The following is a 22,867-nucleotide window of genomic DNA, read 5'->3' as shown; positions in this document are numbered from 1 at the left end:
CAGTGATGTGAAACTGTGATGCCCCAACCCCCAGTCCCAGAGCTGTGCACTTGACCCACCATGGCCTGGGCCATCCAGACCTCAGCCCAGGCGCGCAGGAAGCTCAGGGCACAGGCAGCTTTGCCAAGGTGGGAGGCCTGGGCAAGTCTGCACATGCTCCGCAGCTGAGGATCTCTCTGACTCAAGGCGCCTGTTGTATGTGTGTGTGCGCGCGCGCGCACACACACACACACACACACACACCCCGAATAAGTGTCTCAAACACCTGCACCTCCCTCTGCAGTCGCCCAGCCACCCACTACCCACCTCCCTGCCCCCAGAGCTGGCATAGCTCACACATCCACATCACACCCAGCACAGTCCTACCACAGGGCCTTTGCACAGACTGTCCCCTCTGCCTAGGATGCTCCTTCCCCAGATAACCACCTGGCTCATTCTCTCACTCCCTTCAGTTGTGGCTAAAAGGCCCAGAAGGCCTTCCCTGATCATCTCCTTTAAAATTACAAACTCCAACCTGGCCAGCCCTCCCCGCTGCCCAAACCTGCTTTGTTTTCTCTGTGGTCCTTACACATTTTGACATACGGCATTCCATTCAGTGCTGTTCATCTCCCCCCACCAGAGAGGAAGCTCCATGTGTGGAGGGGGTTTTGTTTTGCTCCCTGCTGAATCCCCAGGATTTAAACCAATCAATGCCTGGAAGGTGGCAGCAGCAGCAGCAGTAGTAGTAACAGCAGCAGTAATAGCAATAATACTATCTAACAGTGAAGACAGTGCTGACTGTGCCAGGCAGTTTGCTAAAGGCTTTGCATATATCAACCAATTAGTAGGTGCTTAATGAACACTGGCTCCCTGGAAATAGGCACCACGGGGTGTTTGGTTAAGAAGAGAGGGCAGACGTTGGCGCTAGACTGCCCAAGTCTGTCTCTCCAGATCCCAGCCCCAGCACATCCAAGCTGGGTGACCTTAGGCAAGTGTCCTAGGCTCTCTGAGCCTTTCTAGAATAAAACAGATCACAGTCACTCCCACTCCATAGAGTGGAGGTGAGGTGATGAGCGCCAGGCCTGGGAGAAGGAGCTCCTGGGAACCTTCGCAAGTGTATAAACCCCTTCTCTGCAGGCGCACAAAGCTGGTGACACTCGCACTCTCTTGCGGTAACTTGAAGAGCGAGGCTACCACATCTTCCCACACCAAGCGTGTGCACGCGTCGGTGTGTTCCTCCCACAAACACGTCCTGGAAAGTGCCACAGAGAGGTCATCCCGCCCCTTCCCCATCAGTCCTCAACCTGTGAGAGTGAGATCTCTCCTTTCCCTCATGCCCTCTCTCTCTTTCTCCCCGCCGAGTCCCTAAGCTGGGGAAGGGCTGCCCAGAGCCTCAGAAGCCCCCTCCCCCTTGGCTCCCACAAAGCCCAAGAAGTAGGGGAAGACAGGCCCCTGGACTGAAGCAGCCTGGCTCACCCGTGCCTGGGCAGGTGCACTGCAGGACTGGCTCAGGGCATCACCCCATGAGAGGAGTCTCAACAGACTTCACCCCAGGCTGGAACTCCGTTGGGAAGGAGAGGGTGGGAGTGGAAGTGTCCCCTCCCTGGCCCGACCCTAGCCCTGTTGTCCTATATGCTGCAGGCGGCCTGCCAGTCCGGACTGGGGTTGAGACTGTGGTCAAGGCTGCAAGACCAGGGAAGGGGCCATTCTCAGCCTTTCACATGCTGTCAGTGGGGGGCAGGAAGGGAAATCACCCAGTCTAGGCTCAAATTCCAGCTCCTACTCTTCAGAGCTGTGTGATCTTGAACAGTCACTTAACCTCTCTGTGCCTCACACAATCATGTAGTCAAAATCTGCTGGGCCCTTTCACTCAGGAGTCAGACACCGTGCAGGGTGTAAAGCCAACATAACAATCACTTACCCACCAGGCTGCCCTGAGGATTAAATGAGATGATGTGTAAAAATGCTTAGTCCATCTGCCCTGGGGCTGCCCACCACCCACCCCACCTCTCATGTCCATCCTGCAATGTTCAGTCTGTAAGAAGTTTTTTTTTTTTTTTTTTTCCTTTGCTATCACTGGCCTTTTCTTTTTTATTTTAAGACAATAGAAACTCAGATTCATTGGACAGAATTTGTCTTTGCAGATGCAGGCAACCTAAATTCCCTCAGGCCTCCTGACCAGGGCTCAGGCTCCACCTCCATCAACTCACTGATTTGGGCCTAAGGGGTCAAGGCGGGGGTCGCCTGTGCGATGCAGAGGGACGTTCTCTCTCTCCAGAACGCAGCTCCAAGAGGGAGTCCGCTCAAGGCAGGTGGTGGCCCACCTTCCCCACCCCTCACCCCCGCCTGGGGAACCAAAGGCCTTTTTGTTCACAAACCCCCTGCAGGCAGATTCCCAGCCCAGGGGTTTTCAGACAGGGTCTTGGAGGTAGAGCCCTGGGCGGGAAGTCAGGAGACCGGGGTTCCCATCCAAGCCCTGACACAAGCCAGCTGTGGGCTCACACCCCCCACGCAGAGCCCTGGGCTACATGGGACTCCAACATCCTTATCCAGCAAATGGCATCCCAGGGCCCATCTTCCTCACGGGCTAGGGCTCAGCAGGTGATCCTGGACCACATGCATCCTCCGACACATCACCCATCACCTCCACATGCCCACAGCCACTTCCTCTGAGAGCTGTTCGCTGCAGGGGTGGCTGTGTGTGTGTGTGTGACTTTGTTTTTAAGTCTTCAAGTCTTCACATGGTTTTGCGTCCCAGGACACAGCCTCTGGAAGTATCCTGAAGATGCTATAGACAGCGGCCACATTTTTCAGTAAAGCTCTGGGTGGCAGATATTTTAGGCTTTAGGAGCCACTTGGCCACTGCAATGCAAAAGTCATGCCAGACAATGTGTAACTGTGTGGGGTCGGTGGGGAGTAGGGGGGGGATCTGTGTTCTAATAAAACTTTATTTACAAAACAGGCAAGAAGGGACACAGTTGGCCCTGAGGCCAGTCATTTGAGGCCCCTGCTGTGGCCCATGACATAGGAAGTCCTGATCCCGCTAAGCAGCCCAGCTCACGCAAGGCTGTTGCTCCTTTTAAGTGTCCCATGTTCAGAGAAGAGAATCATTTCTCTAGCACCTCACCACTCAAGGCGTGATCTGTGGGCCGGGACCCCTGGATTCTGTGCTTGTCAGAAATGCAGACTCTCAGGCCTCACCCCAGACCTACCCAGGTACTCGGCGTTTTAAGAAAATGCTCAGGTGGTCATCCCTGCACTAAGGCGGTAAAGCCAAAGGCCATGGTCAGCTTTGTCGTCGGAGAGGAATCTCTCCAGCTGACATCCGGGAGGGTGGGCAGACGGGACCAAGTGGGGGAACAGACAGCCCATGAGGCGCCGAGAGGACAGCCCCCACCAAGACAGGATGGAGAGATGCGGAAGGAACGAGGTCACATGAGCTCACAAACGGCAACATGGGGAGCACTGGTAACAGATGCAGTGTACCGAGGGATGAAGGGCCAGGCCCGCTGGGCCCGGAAAATCAGAAGGAGCCTTGTGGAAGAAAGGCATGGGGGCTGCCAGCCCATGAGCAAATGCCAGCACCACACCCCTGAGCACCTGGCACTGTTTACAATAGCCAAGACATGGGAATGACCTAAGTGCTCATCAACAGAGGAATAGGTTAAGAAGATGTGGTACATCCATACAATAGAATACTATGCAGCCATCAAAAAGAACGAAATAATGCCATTTGCAGCCACACGGATGGAGCTACAAGTAAATCAAAGAAAGACAAATGCCATATGATATCACTTATATGTGGAATCTAAAATCCGACACAAACGAACTTACCCATGAAACAAACCCACAGATGTAGAGAACAGACTTGTGGTTGCCATCAACACTATCTTCTACTTTCTATCCTTTCTTTTCAAGCCAAACCTTAATGCCAGGTATACCATAAGCAACAAGGACCTACTGCAGAGCACAGGGAACTATATTCAATGTCCTGTGATACATCATAATGGAAAAGAAGGTGAAAAAGAACATATGAACATATAACGGAATCGCTTTGCCGTGTAGCCGAAATTAACACAACACTGTAAATTAACTATACTGCAATACATTTTTTAATAAAGAGAAAGAATGAACTTGGAGTTCCCGTCGTGGCACAGTGGTTAACGAATCCGACTAGGAACCATGAGGTTGTGGGTTCGATCCTTGCCCTTGCTCAGTGGGTTAAGAATCTGGCGTTGCTGTGAGCTGTGGTGTAGGTTGCAGACGTGGCTCGGATCCCGTGTTGCTGTGGCTCTGGTGTAGGCTGGAGACTACAGCTCCAATTCGACCCCTAGCCTGGGAACCTCAGTATGCTGTGGGAAGTGGCCCTGGAAAAGGCAAAAAGACACACACACACACACAAAGAATGAACTCTGGGAGTTCCCATTGTGGTTCAGTGGGTAAAGAGCCCAATGAGTATCCATGAGAATGTGGGTGTGACCCCTGGCCTTTCTCAGGGTGTTAAGGATCTGGCATTGCCACAACCTGCAGTGTAGTTTGCAGATGTGGCTTGGATCTGGCTTTGCCATAGCTGTGGGGTAGGCCAGCAGCTGAGACTCCAATTTGACCCTTCGCCTGGGAACTTCCATGTGCCACAGGTGCAGCTGAGAAGAGAAGAGAAAGAACAAATTCTGGAGCAGGAGACATAGATTCACATCCTGACTTCACCACGTATGGGCTGGGGTGGATGAGGGTGGGGAGATTTAGCAAAAAACACTTGTCTTCAGCTCCCTTATCTGAACAACGAGGTAAACAGTAACCCCCTTGTCATGGGGTTATAGGAGGGAAGAGGAGTTCACGTTAGAAAAGCACTTAGAAACTTCTGGTTGCACAGAGCAAGGTTAATTTGTCTTGCACACGGATGGTGACTTTTTGTATTTTCTCCTTCCACTTGCAACAGGAGGGTAAACCAGATTCTGTTTGCGATCACTGCTCCCCTCAGCCCTTGCAGAGGACCAGCTGAGGGCAAGCCCTGGTCCCCAGCAAGCGGAAGGGTAAGGTCCATACTGGGAATGGTCTCTGCCCTGAATGGGCTGTGAAAGGCACTGGCCAGATCTGTCCAGGTGAACCCAACCTCAGCTCGGTGGAAAAGTGCGCTGACATTCCTGGCTGGACTAGAAATCCACCCGGAGGCTTTGAGGGGGGATGCGTTGGGCAGAATTGTTTGCCGTGTAAAACGATCTGCCTGCATCATGTCTTGTGACAGCAGAAAAAGCCTCTGACACCAGGACATTATTTTTGATGTGGAGGAGGGGGAGAAAAAAGGATTTAGCTGGGCTTCTCGAGGCTTTGTGCCACCTTGCACATGTATTGTTTTCCAAATTGAATGGAGCCAAGGGGTTTCCAAGGAGATGCCTGGCTCAGTGCTGCTTCCCCAGCTCAGGAAGGGAGAAGGCCTCTTGGCATCCCTTTTCTGGTCAAACGGTGGAGGACTTTCAAGTGCAGCCAAGTCCGGGAGCAAGAGCAGGTTGAGGAAGGCTCCAGAGGGACTTGGCCAGAAGTGCAGGACACAACAGCGCCAGAGTGAGGAGTCTCAAACTCGAGCACTTGGCATTTGGGACCACAGCATCTGGGTTGCAAGAGGCTGTCCTGTGCATCGCCTCGTTCATTCAGCGGCATCCCTAGGGTCTACTTGTCCCCAGTGCCCCTGCAAGTTGTAAGCCAAAATGTCTCCAGACATTGGCAAATGCCACTGGGGAGCAACTTCAGCCTGGGTGAAGTTTACGTGAGATGTTGCGTCAACCTCTGTCCAGAGGTGGGCAGCCGCCTTCAGACCATGGCCGGGCCGATGCAAGGATCAGCCGCTCAGAGGCCGCCTGGGTTCAGGTGTTCTGAAAGTTCTTGAGAGGTGGGGGCTCATCTTCAGAAGGCTTATCCCAATTTTTAATTAATTGTGTATTTACTTTTTTTTTTAAGAGCTGGTCTCTCCCACTAGAGCATAAGCACCCCCACAGGGGTGGGGACAAGGATCATTGGACCCCCAGCACCTAACTCAGTGTCTGGCACACAGGATACACTTAGGAAACAGCTGGTTCAGAAAGGGAGGGAGGGGATTAGCAAACATTTTCCATGTCTACACCCGGGAGACACATCTGGAGGACTAGTTGAAACTCAGATGGGAGTTCCCACTGCGGTGTAATGGGATCTATGGTGTCTTTGCGGGGCGGGGGTGGGGGGGGATGCAGGTTCAATCCCCAGCCGGAGCACAGGGGGTTAAGGATCCGGCGTTGCCGTAGCTGTGGCATAGGTGGCAACTCCGGCTCAGATTCAGTCCCTGGCCCAGAACTCCATATGCCACAGGGAGAACAAAAGCAATATAAGAGCCAAAAAAAAACAAAAAACAAAAAACAAAAAACCTCGGATGGCTGGGCCCCAGGGTTTCAGTTCAGAAGGTCCAGGGTGGAGCCCTAGAATGTGCACCTCTCACAAGTTCCCAGGGATGCTGCTGATGCTACATCCACATCTTGAGAACCACCTGTCTGAGCTCTGAACCAATGGTTCTCAACCTTGGGCTGGGGAGTTGCAAAGGTTGGTGCCCAGGCCTTACCCGCATTAAATCAGAATCTGTAGAGATTGGGGCGATCCCAAAGTGTGAGGGTTGAGAACCACTCAGCTGTACCTTTTCATTGGGTTCTCGCAGCTGGTAAGATTCTTCCTCTCTCAGCGATTAGAAAACTGAGCATCAGAGGAATTATTTTCCCAAGATCCTTCAGCCTGGCCATTTGATTCCAGAGCCATATCCTTCAGTCACTTTGCTTGTCCCTCCCCATCAGCAGGTCAAAAATCAGACCATAGCTTTTTACCATTTTCATAGTTAATAATCATTGAGCACTGATGAGATGACCAGTGTGGATGCTCTTATTCTTTTTTTTTTTTTTTTTTTTTTTTTGTCTCTTTGTCTTTTTAGGGCTGCACCCACAGCATATGGAGGTTCCCAGGCTAGGGGTCTGATTGGAGCTATAGCCACCAGCCGACACCACAGCCACAGCAACACCAGATTCAAGACACATCTGTGACCTACACCAGAGCCGGATCCTTGACCCACTGAGTGAGGCCAGGGATCAAACCTGCAACCTCATGGTTCCTAGTCAGATTCGTTCCGCTGTGCCACAATGGGAACGCCGATGCTCTTATTCTTATAGCAAATATTTGACAAGCTTTATTGCTCCCGTTTGACAGAGAGGGAAACTGAGGCACAGAGAATGGGCTGTCTGACCTTGGTCACGCAGCCAGGAAGAGCTAGAGCCAGAATTGAACCCAGCCGTTGGCTCTGCACCATGGGGTTCACATGTGGGAGAAGAATGTCAAGATGGAAGGGGAATCTGGGCCAGGAGGAGGCAGAGGGTCTGCGTAGGTAAGGAGCTGAGGAGCCAAGGTAGACGGTTTACAATTTGGAAGGAACTAGGAGACTGCTGGGACATACTCATACCCAGGAGGTGCCAAGGCAACCTTCTGCCTCAGCCAGGCTGCCTCTTATATTCTTGTCTCAGTGGAAACCAATCGCAGTGATGGCTCCGCCCAGGGTTCCCAGTCAAAGCCTATGATTGGCTAATAGCAACTGCAAGATGCAGTAATGGCTTCCTGCAGCATCAATGGTTCACCCAGTGAGCTCAGAACAACAGCCCCGAGAAGCAGTCACTTGTACTGTCCCCTGCTCCTACCCAGGCCATGCTGACCTGTGCTCATTTCACCCCTCTCTCCTGTCTGGTCCCTCCAATTTTCTGCATTTGTTGGCTACCTTCCCAGCCCTGGACCTTGGCTTTGTTTCCCTGATTCCAGAAGCTCCTCTCCCATTTGGCAGTGTCACCATGGACAGATAACTGGTGACACAGCACCCTGCCTGTCATCCTACCATTTGGCACAGCCCTCCAACTGAGCTCCCGTGGACCCCTCCTGCTGGATGTCCCCAGGCACACGCACCCAGGTACAGTGATGAGATCTGAGCCCCTGTGACACCAGTGCTCAGTACGCATCAGGCAAAGGGACCTACTGCACGCAGCCCCGAGGCTTTCCCTGAGAGTTACCTTGTCCTGTCTACAGACCCTGATACCCACGTACATCTGTGCAATTATTTAATCAACTCCTTCTTCAGCCTTGGACAAGGGTATTGGAAATGGCACCCTCATATTATCGCCACACGTGCAAAATGAGTATCCCTTGCCATGGATAGAGGGTACCATCATGAAAGAGAAGATGGGGGGAGAAAGACCTTAAGTCTAGCTAAGCTCTCTTGTCTTTCAAAGGGTCAGTGATGGCCTGAGGCTTGAGGTCCGGCCAGAGAGGGAGATCGCAAACAGGAGAGTGATGGCGAGGACAGGTCAGCATCACGGGGTTCCTCCACACCGCAGGATTGACGGCAGGAACTTGAAACCGAACTTTCTCAGTAGATGCAGTGGTGTTTAAGGCCGGGCCAGGCCCCTCCTCGCCAGCCTGTCCACTGCAGTGCAGGGGCGGCCAGGCCACCTCCATGCCCCCGAGGCTGGGCTGGTTTTAGAAACAAGCCGTCAGGAGTTTGGCCGCAGGCACCAGTGCTGGAAGGGATCTGGCTGCTTGCAAAGCACAAAAGCATTTCCCCCTCCACAATGGGTTCCAGGCCAAGTTGAACAACAGAGGGGCTGGCAGCAGGCGCTGGGGCCCTTAGCCCTCTGCCCACACGCCCTCCTGCCCTGACGCTGCCTCCAGGGCTGCGGAGGGGGGGGTGGTTCTCCTGGTGTGAACAACCACTTGGAAGTCAAAACCCCAAAGACACTGCAGAGTAAAAGTAAAACCTTTGAGGGGGAAAACTCGGAGCCCCTCTATGTTCTCATCAACCCTTCCCAGGCCTGGCTGCTGTCTGGCATTTCCTCTGATTCACAGAGCAGAATGTGCCAAGGCCCAGCCCCTGCTGGAACCAGGCAGGTGGTACAAACGGGCAAAGTGTGTAAAGTGGATTATGAGGGGCTGAAGAGGGGACTGACTAGGTCCAAAGAGAGGCGGTGGCCCCTCTGCTCCTGCCCACTGAGCCCCTCTAGGAACACGGGCTCAGAGTTGCTAGAGCCACCCATTTCTCAGGAGATTCTAGAAATTCGAACTTTCCCATAAAATCTCCATTACCTAAATATTAAAAAAAAAACAAACCCTGAGAATGCATAGAGATGTATGTATGCAAATGTTCATAGCAGCTTTGTAGGTAACAGCCCCAAACTGGAAACAACCTTAATGTCCATCCACAAATGAATGATAAGAAGTTTCCTGGTGGCCCAGTGGGTTAAGGATCTGGCATTGTCACTGCAGTGGATTGGGTCTCTGCCGTGGCTCGGGTTTGACCCCTGGCCCAAGAAATTCCGTATGCCACAGGCATGGCCAAAAATAAAACAAATGAGTGATAGGAGTTCCCCTTGAGATGCAGCAGAAACAAATCCGACTAGGAACCATGAGGTTGCGGGTTCGATTCCTGGCCTCGCTCAGTGGGTTAAGGATCCCAGAGTTGCCGTGAGCTGTGGTGTAGGTGGCAGGCGCGGCTCGGATCCTGTGTTGCTGTGGCTGTGGCCTAGGCTGGCAGCTGTAGCTCTGATTGGATGCCAAGCCTGGGAACCTCCACATGCCTCGGGTGTGGCCCTGAAAAGCAACCACAAACAAAAGAAACGAGTGAGTGATAAATTGTGGTGTATGGATCCCATGCATAATAGGGGCGTATACACACAACACAGACCCCGTACACAACACACTGGTCGCGAATAAGAAGGAACAAACTAGGAAACCCAATGACAGTGAATGAAAGATGCCTGAGGAAAAAGGACGGCCTAGGGTATGTCGCCCTTTATGATATTATTCTCGAAAAAGCAAGCTAATCTGTAGTGACAGAAAGCAGATCTGAGGTTGTGTTGGGGGCAGGGGGAGGCAGGAGGGGACGATGACAGACGGAGCGAGAAAATGGCACCGTATGTTCACCACCTTGACTGAGGAGGTGGCTTCATGGCACATGTGTGTCCAAGCTTCTTAAATTCCGCACTTGAAACATGCACAGTTAAGTGTGTGTCAAGTAAAAACAGAGCTCTTGAAAGAAAAATGTGAGGGGCCAAACCACACGTCGGCCACATTTCACCCCGGGACCACAAGTGTTTATCCCCTGATTGAAAACCTGTTCCATCCCTAGTGACAAAGATGTCACCAAGCTCCGCGCATTTCCGGAGGCGCTGCAGTTGCCAAGGCGAGGGCTGCAGAGAAACTCCCTCGACAGCAGTGGTGCAGACAGGCCTGGCCAAGTTGATGGTGGGGACCCAGGGACACAGAGCTGGTCACCCGCATTCTCCAGCTAAACTCTCAAGGTTTTCCGAACACCCCACAGCAATGGAAATTTTTTCCCTATAAATCTAGTCAGCCTCCTCATGAATCCAATGCCCTCTTAACAAGCTGCCAGCAAGTCAATTGGCAGTAGCAAAACAGGGCAGTTAGCAGAGTTCCCATCATGGCTCAGCAGTAATGAACCTGAATAGTAGCCATGAGGACATGGGTTCAATCTCTGGCTTTGCTTAGTGGATTAAGGATCCGGTGTTGCTGTGAGCTGCGATGTACGTCGCAAACGCGGCTCAAATCTGGCCTTGCTATGACTGTGGTCTAGGCTGGCAGCTGATTCATCCCCTAGCCTGGGAATCTCCATATGCTGAGGGTGTGGCCCTAAAAAGATGGGAAAAAAAGCAGTTAGACTGTATGGCACAGGGAACTATATCCCTTCTCTTGGTGTAGAACATGATGGAAGACCGTATGAGAAAAAGAATGTATATAAATACACGACGGTGTCACTATGCTGTGCAACAGAAATTGATGCAACACTATAAATCAACTTTAATAAAAATAAAATAATTAAAAAAAAAAAAACAGAGCAGTTAGGAGACCATAGCAAATGATCCAGGCAAGAGATGATGGAGGCCTGGGTCACTGTAAGAGAGCGGGGAGTAATGAGATTCTGAAAGTAGAACCAGTAGGATTTGCTGATGGAGGGAGTGTGGGTAGGAGAAAGGGAGAGGCCTCCAAGTGGACCCCAAGATTTGGGATTGGGCCTCTGGAAGCTTCTGGAAGCATCTGGAAATGAGAGTCACCAACTTAGATGAAGGAGGGAGCTCCAGATGGAGTAAGCAGGAGGGTGAGAGTTCCCAGGGTCAAAGCTGGCTCCTCCTGTTTGCTACAAGAAAATCTACATGATCCAGCAATCCCACTCCTGGGCATCTATCCAGAGAAAAGTTTCATTCAAAAGGATACATGCACCCCTCTGTTCATCACAGTACTATTCACAATAGCCAAGACAACCTAAATGTCCATCGACAGATGAATGGATTAAGAAGATGTGGTATATATACACAATGGAATACTACTCAGCCATAAAGAAGAACAAAATAATGCCATTTGCAGCAACATGGATGGAACTAGAGAGTCTCATACTAAATGAAGGAAATCAGAGAAAGACAAATACCATATGATACCACTTATATCTGGAATCTAAACTATGGCACAAATGAACCTACCTACAGAACAGAAACAGACTTATGGACATAGAGAACAGACTTGTGTTTGCCAAGGCGGAGGGGGGAGGCAGTGGGATAGACGGGGAGTTTGGGGTTGGTCAATGCAAACTATTAGAAGTAGAAGGAAACTATATCCAATCACTTGGGTTAGAACATGATGGAAGATAATATGGATTAAAAACGTGTATGTATGTATGACTGGGTCATTATGCTGTACAGCAGAAATTGACATAATACTGTAAATCAATTATACTCTAATAAAAATAATTTAAAAAAAAAGCCTATGGCACATAGGTAAGAGCTGTTGAGAGGAAGCAGAGAAATGGGACTCCTTTCTGACAGCCTGGCGGAGGCGGTGCTTCTGGCTCATCCTGCTTCCCCAGTGCCTGACATCCTCTGCTCCCAGCACATTCCGAACCCAGAGGGGAGAAAGCAGTTTTGATGTAGGGTACTCGGTGCTGAGGGGCTGCAGAGGCCCCGGGAGCCTCAGCGTCTGTGTAAATGGTCCCAGTCTGGGCCGGGGTGAGCCAGCCTGATCCCGCGAGGGTGGAAGTGACGGGGCCTGGCTCGGCAAAATGCAATTAGAGAAAATCTGATTACAACTGGATGACTGCGCCTTGCCTTTTGGAAGGATTTGGTTCCCCCGCTATTTGGAATCTGGAAGACACAGGGAGGAGAGCGGGAGGGAGAGAAGAGGAGAGACGGCGTCTTGGTCAAAGCCAGCTCGATCAACATCCTACACTCTGCCTGCTCCGGCCTGGCAGCAGGCTCACCCACCCCGCAAGCTCTTCCAAATGCTGATTCTCAGGCCCCACCCCAACCCGTTCCGTGGGCATCTGCACTGCGATGCAATCCCCATCAACGTGGGCGATGACCGCACACATAATATTTGAGACACAAGTTTACTCTGCTGGCCCCCAAGAGTCGGGCTTTCATAACCATCCTTTCCCTATCGACTGGACCCCCTCACACCATGTGTACCATGCTTACCAATCTTTTCAAATCAGTTGGCTTCAAGAAAGCCAAAAAACTTAAATATATTTGCTTAAAAAGAAAATGTTAGGGAGTTTCCACTGTGGCCCAGCGGGTCAGGATACCGACGGCCGTGGCTCAGGTCAATGCTGAGGCACAGGTTCGAGCCCCAGCCTAGTGCAGTGGGTGAAGGATCCGACGCCACAGCTGCTGTGGCGTCGGTCGAAACTGTGGCTCGGATTCCATCCTTGGCCTGGGACCTTCCACGTGTGCTGCTGGGTGTGGCCATAAAAATAAATAAATAAGAAAGCGTTCTGTTACCAGAGAAAAATGAGCGTCATTTGCCATAAGGCAATACCCATAGGAATGCAGGAGCAAGAGGAAAGTCAAACCACATCCTGGAACACGCCGCCTGCCCAGCGCTCTTAGCCTGAGGCCGGCGCTCTCAAGTTTAAAAGGGGGATCCACTGGCGGGTTAAAGAAGTGAGGAGGGCGTTCTAGCATCTGATCAGGACTTTCCCCTTCAGGATTTTCTCGCTGTGTGATTCAATGATATTAACGTGCGTGCATGTAACACAGCTACGGTCCTTTCCGCTGCTGAGCCTGGTTCCCACACCTGTCGGGTAACACCCACAGCAGCATCCCGGCCCCGTGCCTCCTCCGCCAGGTCTTTGCATATTTCCTCCCCTTAAAAGGCACTTCGGGGAGTCCCCCAGTGGCTCAGTGGGTCAAGGATTCGGCCTTGTCGCTGCTGTGGTGCAGGTTAGTTCATTCCCTAGCCAGGGAATTTCCACATGCAAAATAAAATAAAATAAAAGCACCTTGCTGGTGAGGACTTATGCTCACCTGGAGACCCCCACCCTGGGGCCCTGGTTCTCAGGACTAATTAGTTCTCAAAGGCAGCTCCTTACTCTGTGGCCACCAACTGCTTCAGCCCAAAGAAGTCACCAGCCACCTCTATAAGCAGTAGTCAGTATGACTGGGTACCACCCCAAGACCCCAGGAGTAAGGACTCAGGACAAGTTACAAGGCTTGGGCTGTGGCCTTGGGGACAGAACCTCAGGATCATGGTGAACAGCTAAGGCTGTCCATGCAGCCCTAAACAACTGGGGCATTCAAAGTCTATATGGGGAACAGTGTAGACCTAGCCTTTCAAAATGGATTCCTATGACCACAAGGCTAACACTTGCTTTGCAGCACGGGTGGAGATGGGGGCCTCGAATTTTCCAGAAACGCCTCTTGCCAAGGGGAATCCGGCCAAACCCAACAATTCACAGCTGAAATTTCAAAGGGAGCATTTCAAATCCTCTAGCTGAAGGAACTGTTGAAAGGCAGCATAGTTGCTATCTATTTATCTCCGTGACATCAAGGCCTTCCTCCACTATCTTAAAAACACACCCTGTGAGACAGTCACCAACCAGAAGACAAGTCAGAGGTCAGTCGTGTGATGTTGGGGTCTGGTGTATTTCAGATGGGTGCTGGCTTCTTTGCAGAGCAGCTGGTGATTAAATGATGACTATTAATAAAAATCCACGTGGTAGCAAAAGCTCTCGGGTCAGCAGGGACGAGGCTGTTAGTAATAATTCAAAAATTCCCTGGAGGGATGTGGAAAGGGAAACGGGTTTGCTCCCCACCCCCACCGCAAAGAACCTTTTCTCTCCGTCAATAAGAGTATTAACACGTACAGTTACTTTTTATTGAGTGTTTACCATGTGCTAAGCACTGTTCTCAGAACTCCACAAAGATCAACTCACTAATGCTCCCTCTGTCCTCATCGAGAAGGAATTCTGACCCCCCGTTTCACAGAGGAGGAACCAGCCACCAAGACTCATAAAGCAGCCTTTACAAGTCACCTCTAGGTGGTGAAACATGACAATGAACTGTATTTGATCCGCCGAAGGAAATGCCTCATGAAAAGATAACATGTGCACAGCTGACAAAAGGCGGAAGCAGGCATTCCCATTGCTGCTCAGTGGGTTAAGAACCTGACATGGTATCTGTAGGGATGTGGGTTTGATCCCTGGCCCCGCTCGGTGGGTTCAGGATCCAGCATTGCCCTGAGCTGCGGGGTAGGTGGCAGACACGGCTCAGATCTGGTGTTGCTGTGGCTGTGGTGCAGGCAGCTGCAGCTCCGATTGGACCCCTAGCCTGGGAACGTCCATATGCCACGGGTGCGGCCCTAAAAAGACAAAGGGAAAATAGAAAGTAGAAGCAATGCAAGGGTCCATCAAGGAATGATGGCCACATGGTGTGTACATGCATGGAATATTGTCCAGCCTTGAGAAGGAAGGACCCTCTGACACAACCTGTGATACAGATGAACATTGTGCAAAGTGAAATAAGCCAGACACGGAAGGACAAATACCGTGTGATCCCATGTATGTGAGGTACCCAGTCAACTCACAGAGACAGGAAGTAGGACAGTTGCCAGAGAGGAGGAGGAGGAAGATGGAAGAAAGTTCTGGGGATGGATGGAGGTGACGCTTGTACCACATGTGCAGGTACGGAACACGGCAAATTCTACTTTTAGTAAGAGTTGCAATAGGCTGGATGTCTGTGTCTCCCCCCAGGTCAGATGTTGACACCTAATCCCCACGATGACAGTATTAGGAGGTGGGCCCTGGGGGAGGCAATCAGATTAGCCCCCTGTGAAAGTGCCCTCGGGGAGCTCCCCTACCCCTCTGCCGCCTGAGCATCCCTGGACCAAGAAGCGGGTCCTCACCAGACACCACATGTCCCAGTGCCTCGACCCCGGACTTCCTAGCCCTCAGAAGTGTGAGGAAGAAATCTCTATTGCTGCTAAGTCACCCAGTCCATGGTATTTGCGTTGCAGCAGCACAAATGGACAAAGACAGTGGACGATTTTTGTTATATATTTTTTATCACAATAATAGATTTTTCGATGAAGGAAGGAAGAAAGAAGGACAGGGGAAGGAGGGAGGGAGGAAGGAAGACGGAAAAAAGAAGAAAGAAAAAAGGAGGGAGTTCCCGTTGTGGCCCTGTGGGTCAAGAACTTGAATAGTATCCATGAGGACACACACGGGTTCGATCCCTGGCCTCGTTCAATGGGTTAAGGATCCAGCGTGCCGTGAGCTGTGGTGTACGTTGCAGATATGGCTTGGATCTCGCATTGCTGTGGTGTAGGCTGGCAGTTGTAGCTCCACTTTGACCCCTAGCCTGGAACCTCCATGTGCCACAGGTATGGCTATAAAAAGCAAAGAAAAAAGGAGAGAAAGAGGAAAGAACAAGAGAAAAGAGAGAAAGGAAGAAGGGAGGAAGGAAAACCCTCCGGACCCCCGAGCCTGCCCTTCATCCCACATTCATCCTCTCCGGAACCCCACCCCCCATCCTTTGGCCGCCTAACTCCCTGTCCACCTGCACTTGCTATAAATGTCACCTGCCTGTCTGATCCACCAGGTGTAAAGTCCCCAGGAGAATCTCTGGCAAATCTCCTTGCGTCTTCCCTCTTAACACTTACCACAACCTTGCAGTTATCTGAGAAAAACTTCTGTTTTTTGTGCTCCCTCCATACCTGAGGGGTGGCCTGTGTGGGCGGGCCTTTACGGCCCCTGTAATTTCCATTAAACCCTGCCTGCAGCCCCCCAAACCTCCCCAAATCCATATACAATCAAAAGGGATACTGTTTGGCAAGTTCAGGTTCAAGGTTCGTCCCCTGCGTCCCCACCCCCTTCCAACCAGCTTGTCATCCTAAGTCCTTCCTGTGTAAATTTTGCAGCCAACCGCTGCTCCCCCAGCCAGAATATAAATCTTTGCAGGACAAAGACGGGGGGATGGTTTGTGCGGCTCTTTTCATTCCAGTCCCTAGCACAGCATCTGGGACCCCATAGGTGTTATAAATTGAGCAGGAAGGATAAATTCCAGGCAGAGAGGACTCCCCCAGATAGAGGAAACAGCATGACACATTCACAGAGCACCCCACCCCTCCACAGGGCGTCCCGATGCTCTCGAAGCCTTTGAAGGTCAAGAGACTTCATTCCCAGAGAGGCTGATATGGGCAGAGAAGACCCGCTCAGGCCCAATTCCTGGGGCTCGGATATCGACACCCTCCCTCGCTGGTCACGCCCAGCCACGTGGCCCTCAGCTGGAGCGAAGGGCCCCGGGGACCCGTAGCAGCCTCTCTGGGTGCTGCTGTGACAGCCAGACCACGTTCCCAGCGCCAAGCTCCATCACCCAGTGAGCAAGAAAGATTTCCCCCCAAAGATGCTCGAATCTCGAAGCCTCAGCCCCCTTTGGGGGAGGACAGGCTCATAGACCAAGGGATGGTGGGACCATGCCAGGAGCAGCAGAGCAGGCGGGCGGCTTGGCTAGAAGCTGCTGCACTGCACCCCACAGGCTGGAGGCGAGGGCCTGGAGGCTTGGACCACAGTCGTCAGGCGCATCCCGCTCACCTTAGCCAGCTGCGTCTGCAGCTTATTCTTTATGTCCGTCACCTCAGCGACGCGGGCGTTGAAGGCCAGGTTGGTGTTGGTAAACTGCTTCCACATCTGATCCGACAAGACCTCAAAGAGGTTCTGGGCCTCCTCCCGCAGCCGGATGGAGTTGGCTCGCATGTTCTGCGAGTGCCGGATGTTGTCGTTGCTGAACTTGGCCCACGTCTCGGGCACCGAGATGCTGCAAAAGGCGCAAGAGCGAATTAACCAGGCGAGGAGTCCGGGGTGGGTGGCAGGCTTGGGGATCTCTGAATCCGGAGTTGCCTAGCTTGGCGCTTTTGACATTTGGGTCTGGGTAATCCTCTGTTGGAGGGCGGGCAGGGGCGGTCCTGTGTGCTGTAGGATGTCCAGCAGCATCCTTGGCCTCTGCCCACTAGATGCCAGTAGCAACACTTCTCCAGTTGTGACCATCAAAAATGTCTCTACAGGAGTTCCCGTTGTGGTTCAGTGGGTTAAGAACCCAACACAGTATTTGCGAGAATGAGGGTTCAATCCCTGACCTCGCTCAGCGGATTAAGGATCCGGCATTGCTGCAAGCTTTGGTGTAGGTCACAGCTGTGGCTTGGATCTGGCGTGGCTGTGGCTGTGGCATAGGCTGGCAGCTGTAGCTCCAATTCAAGCCCTAGCCTGGGAACCTCCATATGCGCGGGTGCGGCCGTAAAAAGACAAAAAAGTCTCTAGACATTACCAAATGTCCCTTGGGGGGAGGAGGCACGACTGCCCCCAGCTGAGAACCAGGGCAAACCTCTCTTCTTAACAGCCGAGCAAGAGCGGCCGACTTCCCAAATGGGCACTCAGTGAATTATAGGAAAGGAGAGATTGAAAGAAGAGTTCTCTCCCCAGCACCCCCTCCACTGCCAAAAACACGGAGATGGGCCAAGGAGCCAGCATCAGCTCGGTGCTGGCTGTAGGGCTCCTTCAGTTCAGGACTGAGCCTGCGGCCATGCTCCTGGCCCTCATTTATTCACTCTGCAAACATTCCTTAAACACCTACCATGGGCCAAGCCTTGTTCTGGGCACTGGGGACAGAGCCCTGAGCTCATGGGGACACATTTCCAGGGGAGGGAGAGAGATACGAAGTAAAGGAAGTGTTTACATGTGGAGTTGCCTTCTGCGAAGGAACTTGCAAGCGAGACGATGGAGGAGAGACACATGGAGTGGGTCATTCTGTGTCGGTCCAGGTGGTGAAAGGAAATGAATGGAACTTAGGAACTTATGCTCCGAACTTAGGCTCCGAGAGCTCATGGATTAGCAAATGCACAAAGCTGTCACCACCCTGGCTGTGAAAGGACAAGAGAGGGCACTGGCAGCGGAGAAGGAGCTGTGGGGAACAAATCCCCAGCGTCTTTCTCCTCCACCACCTGCTGGGGACCCTTCTATGGGCTGAACCCAGCTGGGAACTAGATGGCAAAGAGCCAAGGAAGGCAGTTTGCTGAGGGCAGACCCCTCTAAGACTCCCAGCAGGGCAGCTGGAGGGTGGATCTGGGAGGACCAGTGGAGCTCAGGTACCTCAGAAAGGGCAGACGGAGAAAAGGGCAAACTCGGAAGACTTCCTGGAGGTGGTGACATATAAGGGGTTCAGTTTAGGCCGCAGAAAATTCTTCCTGGTATGTACGTACATCCATGGAAAAAAGCAACCGACTCCTGCAGAGGAGTTTTCTCCTCTGGGATGTCTTTGAGAAATAGAGACATACGTTTCTAACTTCGAGTTGGCTTCGGTCCCCGGGGTAAACCAGATTAGATAACTTTTCAAGGTCTTTTCTAGCCAGGAAGCCTCCAGTTCTTAAAATAAAGCAGACTTTGATTCCCAGGCAGGAGGAGAAAAAGAGATTCAATGATCTGAAATAGAAGTCTCTTTTAAGACATTTTAATGCATCCTTGGAGTGCATGGTGAAGAGAAATATTTTTTAAAACATGCAAAATATGGTTGTTTGGTCTGGCTCTCACAGGAGTTAAAATCAAGCTTCCAGAAAGGTCTCGGCCTTCTGGAGATGTGAGAAGGCCCTGAGTGTGATCAAGAGCTTTCATCCCACAAAGGCCTTAAGTTCAGAGGGGCGAGGTATCTTGCCTAAGGTCACACAGCCATTTGCTATTGATCAAGGAACAGGAGGCACCAAAGACAGCAGAGGGGGACCTGTAGATCTCCTCTGAGGGCGCCTCCTGCTGCTCAGTGGGACACTGTCAATGTCACAGGCAGCAGCTGCTAGGCCCTCCCCTGGCGCAGACAGCTCAGCTCCCCAGGGAAACCAACTCGCTTCATCACACTCTCCCTGGAGGGAATTCGCTGAGGCAGCCTATCTCCTCGCAGGTGGCGTGCCTCAGCAGGGGGTCGTGCTTTCTGGAACGCGTGTCCTCTAAAGAGAGAGGACACAGCAGGCTTTGCTGGGGAGGCAGAAAGGTGCTATGTTAAAACATAGTCCCAGCATCCAATGTGGGCTCAGAGGGCGGCTCTGCCCCTTGCTGTGTGAGCTTGGACCCATCAGCAAACCTCTCTGAGGCTTAGTGTCCTCACTATAAATTGGGGATAAAAGTGGTGCCTACCCCTGGGGTTGTTGACTGACTAAATGTGAACCCCCTCACGTGGAACCTGACAAGAGTCAGCTCATGATGCATGTTTATTATTCATGAGACGCTGCGGTTGGAGTTAACGCAGTGCCCGGCCTACAGCAAATAGCAGGCGAAAGGCCTCAGCTGTCATCCTCATCCTTCTCATCAGCGGTTAATCCACGACATTGAGGACTTGGGTGAACAGAGATCCTGAATGCACAGTCTCCAGACACTCTTTCACCGGCCTGGACCTGGCCCAGCTTTAAGAAAACCCCAAATACAGAGCCCTGGGCTAGCACATCTGGGGAGCAATGAGTCACCACAAATGGAAGCCCTGGCTTTCCAGCTGGAGTCACTGGACAAGGGCCTTTAAATAGCAGGCCCATCCTGGGCCTGGAAAGCAGAGTCTCTGCCAGCCGACATGGCCACCCGGTTTAGGGAGACATCTGTTTGGGGAGGGAACCCTCCGGACTCCTGTCCAAATGGGCAGCTGTGGCTGAGGGGACAGGGCCCCCTGAAGGCCTGTTCACCTTGCCAGAATCCTGGGGGTGTCAGCCTTGTCTGGAAGAGAAGAAGTGTCCCCAGGAGCTGTCACTGCAGGAAATGCCAAAAGGTCCTCTTGACACCTGTGTATTTACTAAGATCCAGGAGGTTTCCTTGGCATGGGCTTAGGAGAGCGCCGAGAAACTTCTTCCCCTCCTTCTCTCCTCTCCCTCCCTCCCCCTGTTTATTCATTCATTCATTTATTCAACACATTATGTGCCAAGCACAATTCTATGTACTAGAGATTTTTTTTTTTTTTTTTTTTTGTCTTTTTAGGGCTGAACCCACGGCATATGGAGGTTCCCAGGCTAGAGGTCAAATCGGAACTACAGCTGCTGGCCTCCACCACAGCCACAGCAACATGGGATCCCAGCTTTGTCTGTGACCTACACCATAGCTCACGGCAACGTTGGCTCCTTAACCCACTGATCAAGGCCAGGGATCAAACCTGCATCCTCATGGATACTAACCAGGTTTATTTCTGCTGAGCCACGATGAGAACTCCTAGAGGTTTTTTTTTTTAAGGGACCAAGAGAGACCCACCCACTGTGTCCACCCAGAGCATCTCTCTCCAGCCCTCATGAGCCCGGACCTCAGGCTGCAATGGGGAAAACAGGCCTTAGATCTGCATGGAATTCTGTGATGGTGGGACGTGCTCTTGGCTACACCAGGCAGACAAAAGGGGCCTCCCTTGTAGCTGTTGTGACCAGAAAATGAGGTCACAGCAAACACTGGATAAATGCTAGCCTTTGCCATTCCTTGACATGAGGCTCTGTGCTCAGTGCTTCACATGCCCGCCTTCTCATGCTCACAGCAACTCTGGGAGTTGCTGTTTTTATTCCAGAGGTAGAGGTGAGGAACCCAGGTCCAGAGAGGTTAAGTCCTTGGTCCCCTGAGTTAATGTGGAGCCTGGATTGGAAGTCAGGCAGCCTGTTCCAGAGTCCAGCTGGGGTGGACATCCCAAACTTGAATTCCTCCTCCTCCAGGTTACAGCCACGCGGCTTTGGAATTTGTTTGGTGGACTTGCTAGTCTGGGGCCCCTGGCAGCAGCAGCCGTGGGACCCTCACGAACCAACAGCTCGTGCTCTCTTGCTGAAATTTGCATCTTGGGCAAAGTGGGGCAAAGGCAGAAAGATGATACTGCTCCAAAAGCAAAGCCAATTAGCTCTCCCTGGCTTATTCAGGCTGCCAGGACCTCCCCCTCCAGCCTCCCCCTGACAGTCTTCCAGTACATTCCATCTGAAGTCAACCAGAATCCAATTCTATGGCTTGTGACCAGGGATCCCCATGCAGTCACACGGCCTCACACTTGACTTGTGCACGATGCTCCTTTATGGTTCCTTGGCAAGAGCACACCCAGAACCCACCCCCTCCCCCAGCCAGCCAGGTGGGGACCGAGCACCCGGTACTTACGTGCCATCAATTTTCTCCACACCGTGGAAGAAGCTGATGCAGTCTGACGTGTTCCGCATGTTAAGGCACTTCTCATCAATGAACTCTGCCGAGTTTTTGTCCTCAAGGTCCCTCTCCAGGGCGTGCTGAGCATCTCGGTTGTCCCTGTGGGGGGTAAGGACGTGTCCCTGGATCACGCACTTACACAGAGTCCCTCACCCAAGGTCACAGGGGAGGTCAGTGCAGAGCCACTGCTGGAATCCAAATCTCCAGACCCCCAAGAGGGGGCTCCATCCACCCCTAGTGGCTCCCAGCCCTTTTCCCACCTTGACGGCCCACCCAGGAACTCCCCACACGCCCCCATCCTCCCCCCAATCCAAGCAGAACTGTGGTCACTTAGGACAGGGATGGGCAAACATTGACTGGAAATATTTCAGGCTTTGCAGGTCATGTGGTCTCCGCTGTAACTACTTAGCTCCGTAGGAAAGCAGTCACAGATAAGGCTGTGTCAAGGCTGCGTTCCAAGAAAACTTTACATACAAAAACAGGTGGCGGGCCAGATTCGCCCCTCCAGCTGTAGTTTGCTGACCTAATGGAGATGTGATGAATTCACACTTTGGACAAAGCCTGGTTTCAGTTTAAATTGGTTCACACATTATTGTGTCTAATCCTATGCCGGGCACAGAGGGAAGAAATGTGAATAAGACCCTGTCACTACCTTCGAGTCGTTCACACATTTGTGTAAACAAATCCAGTAAACATAGTAAAACGTGGTAAGGACCAGAGCACAGGTTTGAAAAGGATGCACAGTAACAGAGAGGAGAAAGCCATTCGTTCAGAGTCGGAGGTGGTCAGGGAAGGTTCCCCCAGGAGGTGTCTGAGCTGGTTTTCATAACAGTAGGAGTAGACATCATGGACTAAGGTGGGTTGGGGATGAGAATTCCAAGCCGAGGATACCAAACATGCAAAAGGGGGGAAGCTAGAGACATCCAGGTGTTTAGTGGTCCATTAGCAGCTCAAAGGCTGGGAGAATCAAGGACCCGATGAAGTTAAGGAGTGGGCAGAGTCATAGGCTGGGCAGAAGCAGGGATCGGGTGGATGCATGGGACTGGGCGGAGTCACGGACTGGGCAGGGTCAAGGATTGGGTGGATGGAGGAGCTGGGCGGAGTCATGCACTGGGTCAGGGCAGGGATTGGGTGGATTTAAGAATTGGGCGGAGTCAGGGACTGGAACAAGTCAGAAGAGAACAAGGTGGCTTCCTGGCACTTGAGCCTGCAGGGCTGGTATCTTGGCTGAGAAGCTTAAGGGCCACTGTTTGCTAGACTCCAGCCATGGGAGAACTACTTTCATGAGTCTTGCCATATTCCTAAAGTACTTGTACTGTTATTTACTTGCTGCTTTTCTTTTTTCAATCGTAAATACATACATACATACATAAATGT

General features: G+C 51.9%; 1 protein-coding gene across 2 annotated transcripts in view; it reads right to left on the bottom strand.

Moving 5' to 3' along the window:
• The window catches only part of TEKT5 (tektin 5), a 42,331-nt gene that overhangs the window by 10,126 nt on the left and 9,338 nt on the right, over positions 1 to 22,867 (bottom strand). For both annotated transcript variants that reach the window (XM_085017600.1, XM_003354612.5), the window contains exons 4-5: positions 21,446 to 21,589; positions 16,901 to 17,123 (exon numbers count right to left, since the gene is read on the bottom strand). In XM_085017600.1, coding sequence (XP_084873726.1) covers positions 16,901 to 17,123; positions 21,446 to 21,589 — 367 coding nt within the window. The remainder of the gene's footprint in view (positions 1 to 16,900; positions 17,124 to 21,445; positions 21,590 to 22,867) is intronic.

This window comes from Sus scrofa, chromosome 3, assembly GCF_054392235.1.
Source record: "Sus scrofa isolate SSC_HxYL_T2T_F1_AM1 chromosome 3, Sscrofa_HxYL_maternal_Yorkshire_Landrace_v2.0, whole genome shotgun sequence".
Lineage (NCBI taxonomy): Eukaryota > Metazoa > Chordata > Mammalia > Artiodactyla > Suidae > Sus > Sus scrofa.
The sequence above is the reverse complement of the archived record's forward strand: the minus strand, read 5'-3'. Positions and strand labels throughout refer to the sequence as shown.